Source organism: Patagioenas fasciata, chromosome Z, assembly GCF_037038585.1.
Source record: "Patagioenas fasciata isolate bPatFas1 chromosome Z, bPatFas1.hap1, whole genome shotgun sequence".
NCBI lineage: Eukaryota > Metazoa > Chordata > Aves > Columbiformes > Columbidae > Patagioenas > Patagioenas fasciata.
Genome location: NC_092560.1, coordinates 17,618,980 through 17,636,757, shown reverse-complemented (window position 1 = coordinate 17,636,757; position 17,778 = coordinate 17,618,980). Strand labels below are relative to the sequence as shown.

The following is a 17,778-nucleotide window of genomic DNA, read 5'->3' as shown; positions in this document are numbered from 1 at the left end:
GAGGGTCTTGTGAGGCATCCACCCTGCCCTGTCTGCCATGCCTCTTCTACCCCGCAGGATGCTCTACATGTTCTTTGCCAGCCCCAAGTTTGCTGTCATCTTCATTCTTGCTGCTGTGGTGCTCTTCGCCGCCTGGACTGGCCTCGAGCTCTTCTACTACCTCCTGTTGAACGCGCTGTGTGAGGAGACCTACAACAACGTGGCCTATGCCACGGGAAGGATCCTCCCTCTGGTCAGCGAGGGGCTGCTGCCCTTTTGAGCGCTCCCCCCAATAAAGACTTCTTGATCTCCACCACCATTTGCACATGTGTGTCCGTGTCCTCCGCGCGAGAGAGCTCGGCTGTGCCTGCGCTTGGGAAGCGTCCCCACACGTGTCCGTGCCCGACAGTGCCCACGGCCGTGCCCCTCACACCTGGCAGACTCTGGATGCACAAGTGCAGGCACGGAGATGGACATGCTGGGGGAAGAGATGGACATGCTGGGGGAAGAGATGGACATGCTGGGGGAAGACATGCGCGTGCTCCAGGAGCGCCTGGCTTGGTGTTCTGCTGAGTCTCAAATGCAAAAGAGGATGCTGTGGCATCTGGTAGGTATGGAGTTGTCCTCTTGTCCCCGGGGGCTGGGGCTGTAAGACCTGAGCCCATGACCCCTCCTTTCCCTTGATACGAGGAACAAAACTCTTTTAGAGACCCCTAGGCATAATGGAGCAAGACTAGGCCTAAGGTAGACAGACCAGGCATAATGTAACAGAAACCTAACAGAGCAAGACCAGTTCTATAGAGACTGGACTTGAGGCAAAGGGGATGTCGTTGGCTTGTGAGCTTGGAAAGCAGAGTGTTCCATCAAATGAAGGAAGAGCTACATGACTTTTGCTGAGTAGCAGTACAAAATGACAATATGCTTGCTCAAGAAATTAGGTCAAGAAGCCGTCACCAGGAGGGCACCAGGCTAAGAAAACCACCGGGGACCATGAGAGACCCCTGATGAAGACTCTTGAATACCCAAGAGGGACCTCCAGCAAAGCGGGGGGTTATGGAAATAATTTCTGTTTAATGCATTAACTAAGTAGTAGAAACAAATGAACATGCAATACGTATATGTAATAAATAACCAAGAAGTGTGAATCACGCGTAGGCTTGATTAGAGGAGAAATCCTGCGAGCGTCCGGTGTGCTGTAAGAAAAGTGCCTGCTTTTTAACAGTTTCAAGATAATGTGAAGGGGTCTTTTTGCCAAATTTTCGGTATCAATAAGATAACAACATCAGGTTTCTCTAAACTTGCTGGCTTCGTATCTTGTATGATTTAGTGTGTTCTAGTTCATCACCTGATCTTTCTTATCCCTTTTTCATGAATTTCTGATATTTTAGAGCAATGGCTGGGATAAAAACGTCCTTGAAAATACGTATGTATACCCCGAAAGGCTTAGATTTTTTAGGTTACATTTTGACACAACAAAGGACAGTAAGCATAGAAAGAATTCAAATACCTTGCTACAAGTCTGAGGCCCTTAATAATATTCACCACCATACTTGTGAAAATGCTACTGCTTTTCCCCAGCTGGGCACAGTTGGGCAGACAGACTTGGCAGCATCTGATCATAATGCTTCAGCACGAAATCCCATATCCTGGGAATCAAGCGAGGTTGGAATCCCCTGGTAAAATTGCTGCTTAGAAACATACTCAAGGGGAACTAGCAAAGCAAATTAGGCACTGGTTAAAGAAGTAATATTTCTTGTTCTTTTTTTCTTTTTTTTTTTTTCCCTTTAATAGCAGCAGTGAACTTACGTTGAACAGCACAAGAATAGGGCAGGGTTACAAAAAAGTTTTACTCTATTGAACATAAGTCACAAAATGTAGCTGCTAACCAAGAGGAAAAAACAAGATAATTACCCACTAAATAAGAACTATACATGAAATGAATGAGTCAAGGATCTTGGGTTGTGGTGGGGAAAATCACACTGAAGAACTGATGATCAGGACACTTACTTAAGCTTTCTTGTTACACAACCAAGCTATAAAGTACATTCTAATATAGCAAGTACTTAAAAATTTCAAAGGTAAGTTGTCGTACTGATGAAGTACGGATGAATCCACCTCTAAAAACCTGTAGCTGTAAAAGTTTTAATGATAACAAAATTCCCTCCAGCTGAATGTAAAAAAGCTTAATCAAAGTAGTATCTTCATCAATATTTTTCTACTCATTTATACTTTTACATATTTTACTGTATGTTCCTATATTTTAACTTGTTCTATATATTTCTATATGTCAATTTTTATATTGATATCTTTAATCTCTTTATCAATGATGTGGATGAGGGGATCGAGTGCACCCTCAATAAGTTTGCAGACAACACCAAGGTGGGTGGGAGTGTTGATCTGCTGGAGGGTAAGAAGGCCATACAGAGGGATCTGGACCGGCTGGATTGTTGGGTGAGGGTTGTCAGTCACTGGAACACATTGCCCAGAGAAGTGCTTGAGTCACCATCCCTGGAGGTGTTTAAAAGGCATGTACAGATGTGGTGGTTAAGAATATGGTTCAGTGGTGGACTTGGCAGTACTAGGTTAATGGTTGGACTCAGTGATCTTAAAGGTCTTTTCCAACCTTAATTATATTATGCTGTGGTTCTTATCTATGGTGAGAAGTGCAGGTTTCCTCATCTGAGATGCATCTATTCCTTTGCTTCAACAGGAAAATTCCACCTTTTTAAAGTAAGCATTAGAAAAACATGTTTTCTATTCCATCAGCAAAATGTAATTTCTCTATGATCCACTGAACAATTTTTAAAACATTGGTCAGAATATTGGGAAGCAACAGTGACATTTTGAGTTACTTGAACAACAGACGAGACCCTGAGCTGAACAGCATGCTGCTGTAAGTATACTTGTGAAATTCAGAGACTCTAGAAGACTAATACTACTGTTCAAAAGATACACAAGGTTTGTCTAGAATATATGCTTTATTATTTGCAGTCTGTAAATTTTAATACATGATTGAATTTCTACATCATTTTGTCTGTTTAAGCACATCCTGGTCTTTCCAACAACCCAGTCAATTGCACCTTTATTATGTACAGTCAGTATTTATGAAATATTGCATTTTATATCTATGAACCTAGAAAAATAACATGCAAAGTAAATTGTTACCATGGAATTGATTAAAAAAATACGTAAAACAGTCAATCCCCTTTTAGTGTGTTATGGCTTCGCACCAAGTATCAGATGTCAAAACAAACAGTTTAAGATGCTTCTTGTTAAAGGCACTTACTATTCTTCATATACACTTTCAAATTAAGTTCTATTGCATTAAGAAATATATCTCTGGGTTCATATTTTTGTAACACAGCAGAACAGTCCAAAAAGGCAGCATTAATAAATGGGAAAAAAGGGTTTATGTTAAAAGTATTAAAGTACTAAGAATTAACACAAACGTTCAGGATTTGGTCCTTATAAAACAGGCAACATCATTCAGGCAATAGTGATTTCTTTTCTTAGATGCTAACAAAATAATATCCCCAAAAATGAACTCTTCCAGTTCCAGCGTATAGATATGTCTAAGTTGAGTAGCGTACCCTTTAACATCTACCCCAATAAAAATGCAGGTTTTCAAGACTAACTACTGCTCCACTTTGGCTGTGAAGAAAGAAACCTTGAAAGAGCATTATACATGCACATATTAGCAAGCCTACAGTTCTGTGTCTCTGTATCTGGATGGCTGTCCATAATACCCCTTCTTAGAGTGGTCTGATAGCTGCCGACGGTACTCCTCCTCCTCCTCTGCATCACTGCCGTAACTGCCACGGTTCTCTAGGTAAGGTCTAACAGGAGGTTTCTGTGGTTCCGGAGGTCTGGAGCTAACATGGGAAGACATACACATACACATCAAGAGCTTAACAGGTTTTCAGTTGTTGCTGCTACCCCAGCTGATATTTTCCTCAATTATTTTTGGACCAGATTCTTTCTATGCCTGCTTCTTTTGCATCCCCAGTTTCCTCTCTCAAGGTCTGCAGACTTCTTATGTGACATTTCTTAAACTGATAGCCTTCTCGCCTCAATCAAGGCTTTCATCCTTAAAAGCAGACAAAAATAACCCACATATGCTTTTTCTACACTGCAATGCTACCCATTCAATATGACACTAAGCAGCTATATAGCAATAAAATCTGCCAAGTAAGGGCATTTCCTCAGTTTCAAGAGCCATGATTTTTGCAGTTCCAAACTGTATGAAAACAAGATGTTATTCTCCTTCCATACTGCCCCTGTGCTTAAACACTTCATTTAGGCCAATCATTAACATTCCTGTAAAAAGGCCACAGCACTGTTTTCTGTATGTAACAAAACATTTTGCATATGTCGTTAAAGATTACTTTTCATTACTTCTAAAAATCTGCCAAGGCTGTATAAACAAAGTATGCTTTTCTAAATCTACCACGAAAATCTGAAAATAGTAACTCTGTGTTTTCAATTTCTGCATTTTAGATTATACAGTATGACATCAAAGGATTTAATTCACTAGCAAAAACCAAATCCCAGTGCTATTAGCAATTACTAAGAGGCATGAAAAACTTAAAAGTCCTGCAGACCAGGAAACAAAATGTATCATACAGTGTTAGCTCTCGCAGAGGTGACTGCTCAAGTCACAGAAATACGCAGTGTGTAGGGTAAGATGACACAATGGTCAATCAGTCCAGAACGAATTGAATTTTAACGAAAGACTTCTCCTTTCAAGAGACTTGATAGGTGACCTCAGGCAAGTTTCATCCTCAGTTTCCCTACCCACTGAATATATATTTGAATAATCGAGTATTATTAAGTAATTAAAACAGCAATTAAGACAGTCATCAAGTATCTAGCACAGGAAAAATGGACATCAAGGGGTGTGAATGCAGAAAGGCTTCTGAGTAATACTGATTGGGGCAAAAATTGGCTCTGCAAATATTTCAGCAAAAGCATATAGTGTGTCTTCCTGGGTAACACAAAATACTATAAATGAACTAAAAGAAAAAAAAAATCCTGAAAACCAAGAAGAGTTCACAGAAACTTTGCCCCACCTTTACAGTAATCTTCGAGGCACAACACAAAAGTGATATACCAAAGCAGGATTATTTGTATGAATAAAAATTGGCCAGATCAGTTTACCTCTTGCTGGTGAAATAAACAATTAAGACAGAATGCTTTAAACTGGATGCACCTTACCTCACAGGCTGGGGCCAGTTCTGTTCAGACTTCTGTGTTTTGACAGGGACAGCATAAATATCCGGGTGCTTCTGGGCTATCTCAAGCTTCAAAAGAAAGTAAGAGAAAAGAACTATTATTTTGAAGTCAGTTCATTAGGGATCCTAGACCACAGATCTACAGGTCACAGCTACATCTGAAACAACTAAAGCACAAATTGGTAACTGATCTTATTCATATTCCCACAATTATATAAGCTTTTGCTAAAGTTGTAATTCAAAGTGCATGTGAAAATAACAGATTGCCAAAAGCAGTAGAAGTATTAGAAGACAGCTTTCTATAGTTACAATAGGAAGCTTTAAAATATATCCTCTTTTCACATCCAAACCACACAATGGTATGTCTGTAGGTATGGTTTCCCAAACTTCTCCCTCCAGAAGCAACACAACGCAAGGGCTTGATTTTCATTTTCAGGATGCAGGTTGTTCCACGTTGGAAAGCACAGCAGGGTGAGAATGCATCTCTTCATACCCTGGCGTTTTGAGCCTCTTGTAGCTCTTGCATTCTTTGCATCCTCGCCTTATGATCCATCTCCTCAAATATTTTGACCTTCCTCAATACAGATTTTGGAGTATTTTCTTGTTCGCTTCCTTCTTCTTGCAACTTTGCCGTCTCCTCTTCCTCCTCTGCAGGCGGGACTGCTGGCTGAGCGTTTCTCAGGATGGGTCTCCCAAAGGCAGGTTTCGCAGAAACAGGTGGTGGTGCTGCTTTAGCTGATACAGTTGAAGTCTCACTGCTGACAGCAATGTTACTTGATTTGGAGTCATAGTTCTTGGGGAAGTCATATAGCTCCTCCTTGTTTTGTAACTTCCCCTGTCAGTATAAAACACACAAACTTCACAATTTTCATTTCAAATGAAGGCTTTAACAGTGTCAATCCTCATCCAAAGTAACACTTGAAAGGCATTTGAACTGCTGCAACATTTTGACCATACGCTCATACACTACACATCAATCTACAGAAGACTAGCGCACTTAGACTAATTTGTCCCCTTTTTTAAGGATTACCAGAACTACAATGTGTGTTAGGTGACAGCACAGAGAAAAGTAAGATCCCAAATGATTTGTCAGTACTGCCTAATGTAGAATATCACTACCAGGAGTTTAGAAGTACACAGGACCCACACCTGTTTTCTGTTTCATCTTCATTTGCTTTACTCATGTCCTGCTCTGCCCAATCTCCATTGTCAAGGCATACTTGAATGTATTTTGAATACATGCAGGATGCGAGGGCACCCGTCTTCATAAAGAAAGGAGTTTGGGGTCAGGAGTAATCAAGAATTGCTAAAATAGAATTTGGTATCCAAACATCAAAATATTTTTCGCCCTACATCATTTCTGAGCAAGGTTTGAATAGACAGTTAACATCATTTTCTAGTGATGGAGACTAATTTCAGAAATGGTGGATTCTCGTTTTGTGCTTTGCTATAATGGCCATCAGATACACTTTTCCTGGTTATTAACTTATATTTGTCCTTGCTAAGCGAAAAAAAGTGCCTTTCAATTTGTTGATAGACACAAAAAGGAGTCTACTTTCTTATTCCATGTAGAGATTGCACATAAATAGTAACACTTTTCTTCAAATAAGTTTTCTGTCTGCTTGATCCTGCAACACCCTCAGTCTTTCCTTCTCTCCACACTTAAAATGTTTTTTAATGTCTGATAATTCCTATTGCTCTTCATAATGTGCCACCCTGGAGAGTTCCCCAGAAAAAGGAACTTTGTATTCAGAATTGTTTCTACAAGTTTACCTTAGGTGGTTCAGGCTTGAATGCTGGAGGTGGACTCGGTTCTCTAAGGATCTCCCTGCTACCAGCTTTTCTCAACTGAGCCCTTGGTTCCGGATTATTTTTTTTTAAACTCTATGAAAGAAAATAAGAGAGAAAAATCACTGCAGCATTCAGTAACTCAATCACTTTTCTGTCAAGTTTACTATTTTGAGAACAATAACCAGGAGACAAATGACTGTCAGTAACCTGACCACAATCACTACAGATATAATTGCAAAGCTCAAGGTGATGAGACATTATCAAGAAACCTATAGAGTTAGGCAGAAAAGCAGAGCTACTACTATTTTTGCTCTGCACAAGGTAGCTCTAAAACACTATCAGAGGTAAGATTAAGCTGCAGTTTTTAAAACTCATTTTTAAGGCCTACATACAGGGCTTTCAGAAAGTCCAAAGTACAGTCTTGTTGAAAATCCAGTCATCTCACCTCCTCATGATGCACAGGTTCAGAGGACCGGCTAACAGATGAAATCCTTGGTTCATCCAAGGGCTCATCAAGTTCATTGTCAGTGTATGCACCTCCTTCTCCATCCGTATCCTCTAGGTCACTGATCAGCCGACTGTCACAACTCAAATAGTCAGCACCCATTGCCGTAAGGTAAGACATACGATCATCTGCATCATCTTCCAAGCTGTCCAGCTAGAGAAAAGTCAGTAAGAATTAAGTAGCAAATATTAAATCTGTAAGAATTAGAGTCTAGTTAGGATTCAACGTCATGCCAAACAACTCCTTAAGAATGACTTTGCAGAACTGAAACTCTAAGGTAGAATAATAAAGGAAAGTCCTCATCATTCTCCCCTAGCCACAGCATTAGTGATGAAAGCTCCAAAGAATAAAACAGAACAATAAGTAATTTTTCGTTACCAAGGAAGATATCAATCAACCACTTATCTATCCTATCCAGCATTGGCAAACAAAATTATTAACAAATTTTACTGGCAAGAGATATCTTGAGACATCTGTATAGCTTAGCAGAGTATGGACTGACTACTTACCTTTCCTTCTGATACCCATACTGCTTCTCCTTGCTGTTGCTGAATTGTATCTTTCAGACTACCATACCAGCTATCATTGGCAGAATTCAAATTGATGGTGGCTGTAAAAAGTGAAGGAAAAAAAGTACATACACACAGCAAATGCAATGTGATCCTTTATCCAGTCTTTGCTGTTTAACACTTTTTGTTTTAGTTACGTGAGAATGTTAAGCACCCATTTCATTCAGATCATTGACAGAAGCATGGTATTTTTATTTTATTGTTTGTCCATTCCACAAGCTTGTTAAATCACTTATGTTTTAATGACAGTATGCCGATTCATAATTTGTTTTGTATTAGAATTTGGCAGAACAAGGAACTTTGAGAAAAGTCAAGGAAGGGATTGCTCATGACCGTATCGTCACACCCTTCTACTTTTAGCTTGCATGAGTTAACATGCAGGGTAGTAAGTGGATCCTCAAGATCCACAGTCACATTCACCACATTCTTGCTAAGTAGGTTAGACACAAGTTCCTCCTTACCTGTGAAGAGGTGCGAACAAGTTTTCTTCAGTTTGTTTGCTTGCTCATAAAGTTTTCTCGAGCTTTTGTTAGACGTGGAACACAGCCTTTGTCTCATAGTTTTCACACCCTGCTTACTGTCTGGGTTGAAGAAGACTACAATTGGAAACCACTGGGTATAATTTAGCAGGTCCACTGCTTTAGGAGTCACATCCAACAGAGCATGTTTATCCTGTTAACAAGAAAGCCCAGTCAGTGTGCTGCTTGTGGGAAACAAGAGGAGGTGCTTGGAACATCCTAGGAAAACCAGGATATTTTTGTCCAACCAAGTCCACAACTTGTTGGATTTTTTCCCCCCCCCAGTTACATCACATTCAGAAGCCACAGTAGGCAGCCGTTTTCTTTCAGCTCCATTTTTCTGAACAGCTTTTGCCTGAATGTCAGTTAACTAACTTTCATGGTAAGTAAATGACACTTATTGCACTTTTTTTCCACAAATTGGTAGTGAAAGTTAACTAGCTTTTCTCTCTACCTGCCCCTACCACAGCTATTCTGGGTGCTATCTGTGAACTTTTATCTATTCTTACTAGCTGAGGCAAATCTCACTTTCTTCATTTGATATATTCCTCCTCAGCCACTTGTAGTACAAGATGAATGGGACTTTCAAATGTGTGCTTCAGTGAGGCCCGAGCTCTGAACAGACTTCTGTATGACACTAACTCCTCTGGCATTGATTTGATTATGCCCAGGGCAATAAGCTGCAGAGTACAATCTTTTTGCCTTAAGATTTTTATTTAGGCTTCTTGATTGCTACCTATTTACTTGATCTCTAAACAGTATTAGAAAAAGAGCCAATACAATCTCAGTAGATGTCACTTAGCTATCATAGTCACTTCCTGTTCATTTCAATAGTAGCAACTCCGAAGAAATCTAAAACTTTACATTTCGGTAAGAGCAAATAGAGCACTGTGTGACAGTAAAGCCTCCATGGCAAATTCAGAAAACATATAGTAAAAACACAGACAACCGCCTGTTCAGATTTAGAATGCACTAAGGAAGGAAAATTTAATTTCTAACATCCAGTTCACCCTCCCACTTGGAGGACAGCTATGGAAATCATATAAACTGTTGTTGAAAAATTTCAAAACAGTCCTATCATTAAGCCAAGTCTAATTATTGCAGAAATAGATGCAGTGAAGACTTGAGCACTCTGCAAGTTTTAGGAGCAGACAACTCAAAGAACATGCCTTTAAGGGTAAGCAGCTTTCACAGAGAAATACTCTACCTGCTCAATGATTTGCCTCACAGTGTTCAAGCGCACTACGCCAGTTGACTTCTCTGAACCTGCATCTCTGGGTTCTGTTTCTGCAAAGACAACATTTTAGCTTATTTGGAGTGGCTGGGCAGCTGTGATTATTAAGTTATCCATTCTCTCAGTTACAGATGGGTGACAAGGAAGCTAGGAAGACAACTTACTTGCTGTCTGGTACAGATGAGGCAAATCATTTGACAACTTCTCCATAGCGACATCTGCAATAGGGCCGAATATCACCACAGGTCTCTTAAAACCAGCTGAAAAAATATTTGGAGAAAATATATGTCTGATAAGATTGGTTTTATATACAAGTGAAGCAGCACAGACAAGATCCTCAATTACTATGCAAGGTTACAAATAAGCTGAAGATATTAAAAACATAGATTTTTCTTTTTTCCCCAAAAGTTTGTGCAACAGCATAACTCATACAGAAAGCTATTTTATCAGCTGAGAAAGCAAAAGAGATTGTTTTAATTTAACAGCTTCCTTATTCCTTCTAATGAAGATGTATTGAGAGGATTTTACATTCCAAAAACATATAGCAGATCTTCAGTAATCCCTCCATCCAGCAAAACAGAACAAACCTCGACACAGTGCATTTTGTGTGAATAAAGATACAAATGCTAAACCAGCTGCAAGGCAGCTTGAATAAGAAAAGCAAAATTGTTATGTTTATGTCAAAACAAGTGCAAGCAAACACAGTCCCTGTAAGTTAATAGGGGAATGACGTTATATTACTCAGTCTTCATCTTGATATCTGGAGCTCCTTTAAAATACTTTTTACTGTATGTTTTGTTCCATAATACTGTCAATTGCAAATACTCAGAAAACTATCATGAGCTGCTCAACATCATTAGTAATACAGCTAGTTTAGAATCACAGACTATATCAACCTTGATTACATTTGGACAAATTTTTGAAAATATGTGGGTAAGGTAATGTTAGTGGTATTTATGAGCAAGCTAGATTGTGATTGATCTCAGGCATATGAATTGTACTTTCACAGTTAGTCAAGGGGAAGATGAGGAAACAAGAAAATCCTGCTTGCTTCTTCCTTTCTTCATTGTAAGCCTTGAAACTGGCACATGTCATCTGGAGTCAAAGAGTAGCTAACAGCATTCAGAAATTTTCATTCTGAAAAAAATGTGATCCCTTCCTGTTGCTCAAATTCAACACTGAACCCAACTTGTTTGAAATCACTTATTTAGCTGACCAAACATTTGGACTCTGAAGCAGCCAGCAATGAACAGGCAGCTGGCTCACAGCAGTTTCACTTACCCTCACGCAACTGAACTCGCTCGTAAGCTGGGAACTTTGTGCTCACAGATACAATGGCTGTCAGATCTTCACGACTCTTCCTCAGGTTCTTCTTCACTCCAGATCGCTGGCCACGTGTTCTCCAGAAGTCTGCCCTATCACTTGAGCCATCTTTTTGGGCATTTTGAACACTGGCCATCTGCTCAGCTCTGACAGAGAAAGCACAGAATTAATTTGTACAGAACTAGTCAAGGAGAGCAAAGACTCTTTCACTGAAGAAGAACAGATTTTCAATTTACAACAGGTAATTTGCCGGATAGACAGCGCGAGTGCAGGAATGAATTGAGAAGTCCAGGGCCTTCTGCCTTGGAACAAAAATAGTGTCAGAATGATGCTCCAACTTGCCACAGCTACAAAATTGCTGGGCGGGAATGAGTCCTCAGGTCTTAAACTGGTAACTCACAAAAGCATAAATAAAAGAATGGTGAGTGTAACTTAGAGCTGAAATCCTAAAAAAATGCCGTCACTACTCTCTTCTCCATTAGGCCTTGTAAGCTAAGTAACTACGGCATAAAAACAAAGGCTGGTTTGGTCAAATCAATTAACAGAGTGGACAGAATGCATTGACCAGGAAAGAGGCAGGGGAGTCACATAAGAAGGACCTATTATAGAGCAGCGTAGTGGAAAGGGACCTGGGGGTCCTGGTGGACAGCAGGATGACCATGAGCCACCACTGTGCCCTTGTGGCCAGGACGGCCAATGGCATCCTTGGGTGTATTAGAAGGGGGGTGGTTAGTAGGTCGAGAGAGGTTCTCCTTTCTCTCTACTCTGCCCTGGTGAGACCACACCTGGAATATTGTGTCCAGTTCTGGACCCCTCAGTTCAAGAAGGGCAGGGAACTGCTGGAGAGAGTCCAGCACAGGGGAACAAAGATGATGGAGTGGAGCATCTCTCTTAGGAGGAAAGGCTGAGGGAGCTGGGTCTCTTTAGCTTGGAGAAGAGGAGACTGAGGGGTGACTTCATTAATGTTTACAGATATATAAAGGGTGAGTGTCACAAGGATGGAGTCAGGCTCTTCTCAGTGGCAAACAATGGTAGGACAAGGGGTAATGGGTTCAAACTGGAACACAAGAGGTTCCACTTAAATTTGAGAAGAAACTGCTTCTCGGTGAGGGTAAGAGAGCACTGGAACAGGCTGCCCAGGGAGGTTGTGGAGTCTCCTTCTCTGGAGACATTCAAAACCCACCTGGACACCTTCCTGTGTAGCCTCATCTGGGTGTTCCTGCTCCAGCAGGGGGACTTGACTGGATGATCTTTCGAGATCCCTTCCAACCCCTGACATTCTGTGATTCTGTGGTATTTCAGGAACTTCTGTACAATGCAGTCATGAGCTTTTTTCCCTCATCTTAAAATCACAACCACACTCAAGAACTTAAAAGCTGCAGTCTAAAAATACCCAGACTTTTTGCTGATGAATTTTAATACTTTTACTCATTGCGCACTTTTGAACACTTATTATTACCTCACACGAATTTTGGCTAGGACAGTATATTTAAGCAGAAAACACTGCTGTGGTTCACTCTTTATTTCATACAAAAATAAGGACCACAGCTACCAAGAAATATGAGCCTTGGAGTAAGTTCTTGAAACATTTTCCATAAGGATATACAAAAGAAATACAAGCACTGAAGTTCTTTTAAAAGATTAATCAGAATATTCTTGCACATGAGCATCCTAAGGTGTAGGGGTTTGATGTTTTTTTGGGGGGGTTTGTTTGATTTGATTTGGATGGGGATGAAGTAGGGGGTAGAGAAGAAGGAAGAAAAAAAGGGGAGAAAAAAAAAGAAGGCAAAAATAGGACCCTACACCTACTTTCTAGAAGAAGAACTGAAGTTAGCAGTCAAACCTTGGTTGATTGCTGAGACAGAAGTTCTAGGCCTGTGTTGCAAATACCTGATCTACTATGTAGGTAACACCACCCTCTCTCATCCTTTCCTCATCCTCCCATTGTAAGGGGAAAAAAAAAAGAAAGAAATGTATGACATAGGAAGCAAAAATAACTTGGAAAAAAAAAATTAGTTCTAACAATGGGTAGGAAGACAACATGCCACCTTACCTGCTCTTATTTGGAATGAGTCCCTTTTCCAGTTCATTTCCAATTCTCACAGCCAGCCAGTTTCCCAGTTTGCCATCATACAGTGTATCTACTACTCTAAAGATCTCCCCTCTGGTGAATGCTAAGCTTTGTGGTGACTCTTTTTCACACTCAAAGTGGCTTCTGATGAAGAATGAATCTCCTCTACCACAGGCCATGATGTCTCTGTAGACTAAAACAGGAACTCCTCTTTAGTTTATATTTTTTACACTTCCAAGAAAGATTAAGCTGTCATTCTAGAGAACAGTTTTGAAATTCTTTCCCTCCACTCAAAAATGTGCAAAAAACCAGCCTCCACATTAACTGTTGCTCCTTAACTGTTCATCTTGCTTAACTGTTCATCAGTAAAACTGTCCCTTTGCTGCTGACTGAAGACACAGCAGAAAAGTAATGCCAACAGCAGATCTTGGGCCAGCTGCTACAGAGAGAAAAGCAGAAGGAACACGCAGTACATCGTCACTCTTCAGGATTAAGAAAAGAGGCTATTTGTTAATAACAAAAGAGACGGAGAAGTGCTCTGAAAAACATAGCACATATTTACATCTGTATGATCCTTGTGGTACGGAACATAGCCACACTACTGAAAGCGAGAGTAAATAAAACGCTATCAACAATAAGCACAATAGACATTACTTGTGGTTTCACTGACAAAACAGAGCTTAAAAGATTCATGGATATACACACATTTTTGTCAAAGCACCTACCATCGTATTTGCTTTGAGCCAAAATTGTCACTGTTTCACCTTTGGGAATTTCTAAGAGATACAAAACAGCATCTTCCCGAACAATGCCTCTGAAGTCTTGAGTGTTTACCTACGTAGAGGGAAAAAAATTTAAAAAAAAAAAAAAAAAAAAAAAAATCAACACCTGAAAAATCAACAATAAAAGGAATAACCAAAGATTTTTGTTTGATCTAAAAATCTTAAATATTATCTCCTCTTACACTTTTTCGTTTAAGTCAATATGGATGTCTGTGCCACCAGGATTATTTTATTCCAGACATTAACAGTAATCTTTCTGAAGCAACAAGGTCTTGGACGTGCACAGTTAGATTTTTTTATTTTGACACACTCCAAAACACCTTGAAAATCAAGGCTATCACAGGAGAAAATAGACAGAAAATGACACTAGCTTTCTATTTGCATTTTTGAAAGATAAAGGAGAATGTAGAGGACAAAATGACATAGATGATATAACTGGGAAACTGGAAAAATAAATCACTGTTATCCACGGAAATCAGAAAGATGAAAGAAGAAAAATGAATTGGCCTAAGTTTTTCCTCACTCCAAGACTACGAAGAAGCATTGTACAAGAATTTTATTCTCCCATCTTGTGGCATTTTTCTTGATTAATATTTCTCTTACCTAACCCTTCCATAGAATCTTAAACTAAACCTTGATAGACAACTCTCCTTCAAAAACTCATTTCAGTTAAGACCCCTCCACCACACATACACACTTCCAAAGCAATAACTTGACTTGTTAACATCTTAATTTCTTCCATAATTCCACTAAGAAGCAAACTACAAAATACAAAAGACATTTGGATTTCAGGGACACAGATTCATACCTTAAGAATCTGATCTCCTTCCTGTAGTCCCTCCTGATCAGCTGAGGTGCCTTCTTGAATTCCAGCAATAAATATCCCTACATCATTTCCACCAGCCAGTCGTAGACCCACACTGTCCCCTTTCTTGAATCTCACCATTTTCGTATTAGGACTACAAGATTTACAGGCAGAAAATAAAAGTAAGGCCAGGTGTTAGGTATATAACAGGTTGTCAAGAGAAAAGAATTGCAACTCTGTTAACAAAATTGTATTAATAATAGTCTTAGTCCCTTTCTTTCACTATATAGACTGTATTTACCCAGGCAATTCTTCAGTGAGGGAACAAAGCAGAGAATTTGCATTTTTCTGAAACTGAACTAGGAAAACTGAGTAAGTGGCATAGACAGACTTGAAAGAGCACGAAAACAACTCCTTATTCCTGAAGTCCCCAAATAGTCCTCTACCTATTGGATCCTCTCTCCTATGAGAAGCTGGTTCTTCTGTGAAAACTCTCTGAGTTACAAGTAGTCATACTCATTGTTTTTTCCTGTATATGCTTGAGAACTGTCATATGCCTTAAATTTACACCTATTTTCTTCGCAGTTTAACACGTTAATTAGACAGAAGTCTTTAAGTTTTCTTGTAATGAGAACTATTTCCAAGTCTATTCTACTGGTATGTTAACAATCAGTCCTTTCATATTGCAGTGGGAGAGGCTACCAGGCTAGGTTCAGGTTTTTTGCTGTCAGAAAAGCTGTATGCCTGAGTGACCTTCAACACAGAGGACAGTACTTATCAGTCAGCCTTTCTCAGTAATACCCTAAGCCTGTATTATAAATTCCCCTTCACCAAAATAATCACTTGATTAATTTGCACATCAATGACAACATATGCAGGGGGTAACCCAGAAAAGACCAGAGAATCCATTTGGGAAAATACTCCAAGCTACAGAATATCTTCAAAACGTTATCTTTAGGCTTCTCCTTACAGTCTCAGTGCTCTTCTCCCTTCAATTTCTGCATTTGGAAACCCTCAAAAGAAAACGCATAAGTTGGTTTCCTATTAATATAGTTTACAACATTTAGTATCTTAATTGTTAAAGAATCAAGAGTACCAGGTTCCATTTGACTAGTTCCAAAAATTACAAAAGAAACAAAACAAAACAACAACAACAACAACAAAACAAACACAAAAATAAACTTTGGAAGGAATATTTTGTTCACTTCCAAGCAGAGACTACAAATGCAATATGGACTGCACAGGCTTGGATTTGAAGAAAAGACATCAATTTCTGTACAGAAATTTCCAGCTTGTATAGAAACACACGTTTGGCCTTATGTTGCAACAAGCTTGTTTATTAATTACTTAGAGGACATTCTCTTTGTATCTTAATATTGCAGAGAAGGGGAGGGTTGTGTTTCGTGTACATATAAAACAATGGAAGAGGTGTAAAATACATTTCCATAGAATTACATAGGTTAGAATGGTCCTCTGCTCAAAGCAGGTTGTTCAGGGCCTTGACCATTTATGTTTTTGAGTATCTCTGGTGGTGGAGATACCACAACCTACAAGGGAAAGCTGTTTGAGTCATTAATGACCCTCATTAAAAATTTTCTTCTGTTCCAGCTGGTGTCCCTTGCTCTTTTTTCTAGTACTGTACCTGTCTGAGAAGAGTATGGCTCTGTTTTCTCTACAGCCACTACCCATTAGGTTTCTGCAGACAGCAGTAAGATGTCCCTTCAGCCCTCTCTTCTCCAGGCTTAAAAAAAACCAGTTTTCTCCATCTTTTCTCATTTGTCATACGCTGCAACCACTGACCCCTTAGACTTGCTCCAGTACGTCAATGCCTTTCTTGTCCTGGTGAGCCCCAAAATGGACACAGTATTCCAAATACTATCTCAAAGTGCCAAGTAGAGCAGAATAAAAATACAAAACTATGCCACTGTGCACACTGCCATGCAAGTCCAGAAGCACAGGGGTGCTCTATATCTTCTGGGTAGAAGGCAAGTCTGTAACTTCCAGGCAGACAGTTTTACAACTAAGTTCAACTCACATATGGTCAGTTAGAAGGCATGTCACCTCTTCTTGGCATTAAGCTGTAAAAGGAGTATCTCTGCAAATGTGAAAAAAAAACCTGAAACCCATACAACCAAGAACCAGGTACAGGTCACTGGAAGAACACTGAGTGCAGAAGAACATGGCAACTGCCACCTTACCCATATATTGCTTCATCTTCAGGGCTGGGTTTAAGAATCGTTCTTGCAACTGTTTTTGGTTGAGAAACTGTAAATGAAAAAGCCAGAAGTTACTGAGCTATTGAAAAAATCATAAATGGCAGCAATTTTAAGCTATCAGATAGCAATCGAAACCCTTCCATGCCAAAGGTAATATAGATTTAAACATCAAGCATCTATTTGACTAGAATTTATTTACTTTTTTTTTTTTTTTTAATTATTGAAATAGAGCAAAAGGTAAAGGGAGGAACAGACAACTCTTACAGGCAAACCAGATCAGACTTCAGGAATAGCTTCATTTGGCTGCTTAGGGCAATACGCTACAGTAGATGCTCTAGGAGAGTACTTGTTTTTTGAGGCAGTAATTCTAATAACCAACTGCCATCAAAGAATCTCAAGTGTTTCTTCTCTTTCTGCACCACAAAGCAAAGACAGACCTCTTCTTTGTGTGTCAGGATGCAGATGACATGAAGCGTATACTAGATCTGTCAACATGACTGGGGGAGAAGGCATTCTGCAGCCAGGTAAAAAAAAATGAACCAAAAACTTCAAATTCTGACCTGGTGGGTCATCTTGGTACTTCATTTCTTTGTTTGTGTCTACAACTGTAACACCAGGAGTAGCAATGTCACCGATCGATTTGAATGGTGTAGGCATTGCTCCCATCCTGGGCATCCTAGTGGACGGATCATCTTTTGCACTAAAGGAAAAAAAAAAGTGTAGTGAAATCAGATAAAATAATGCCAAATATTTT

At 39.6% G+C, this 17,778-nt stretch overlaps 1 protein-coding gene across 4 annotated transcripts in view; it reads right to left on the bottom strand.

Annotated features, from left to right (window-relative positions):
- Nucleotides 1-2,938: 2,938 nt before the first annotated feature.
- TJP2 (tight junction protein 2) overlaps nt 2,939-17,778 on the bottom strand; it is an 85,252-nt gene continuing 70,412 nt past the window's right edge. For all 4 annotated transcript variants that reach the window (XM_071802080.1, XM_065860645.2, XM_065860644.2 and 1 more), the window contains 15 exons: nt 17,585-17,724; nt 17,007-17,073; nt 14,812-14,962; nt 13,947-14,055; nt 13,204-13,414; nt 11,109-11,296; nt 9,992-10,087; nt 9,801-9,880; nt 8,537-8,747; nt 8,016-8,116; nt 7,447-7,659; nt 6,984-7,094; nt 5,704-6,045; nt 5,194-5,279; nt 2,939-3,851 (listed from right to left, as the gene is read on the bottom strand). In XM_071802080.1, the coding sequence (XP_071658181.1) occupies nt 3,683-3,851; nt 5,194-5,279; nt 5,704-6,045; nt 6,984-7,094; nt 7,447-7,659; nt 8,016-8,116; nt 8,537-8,747; nt 9,801-9,880; nt 9,992-10,087; nt 11,109-11,296; nt 13,204-13,414; nt 13,947-14,055; nt 14,812-14,962; nt 17,007-17,073; nt 17,585-17,724 (2,275 nt within the window). In that variant the 3' untranslated portion in view covers nt 2,939-3,682. The remainder of the gene's footprint in view (nt 3,852-5,193; nt 5,280-5,703; nt 6,046-6,983; nt 7,095-7,446; nt 7,660-8,015; nt 8,117-8,536; nt 8,748-9,800; nt 9,881-9,991; nt 10,088-11,108; nt 11,297-13,203; nt 13,415-13,946; nt 14,056-14,811; nt 14,963-17,006; nt 17,074-17,584; nt 17,725-17,778) is intronic.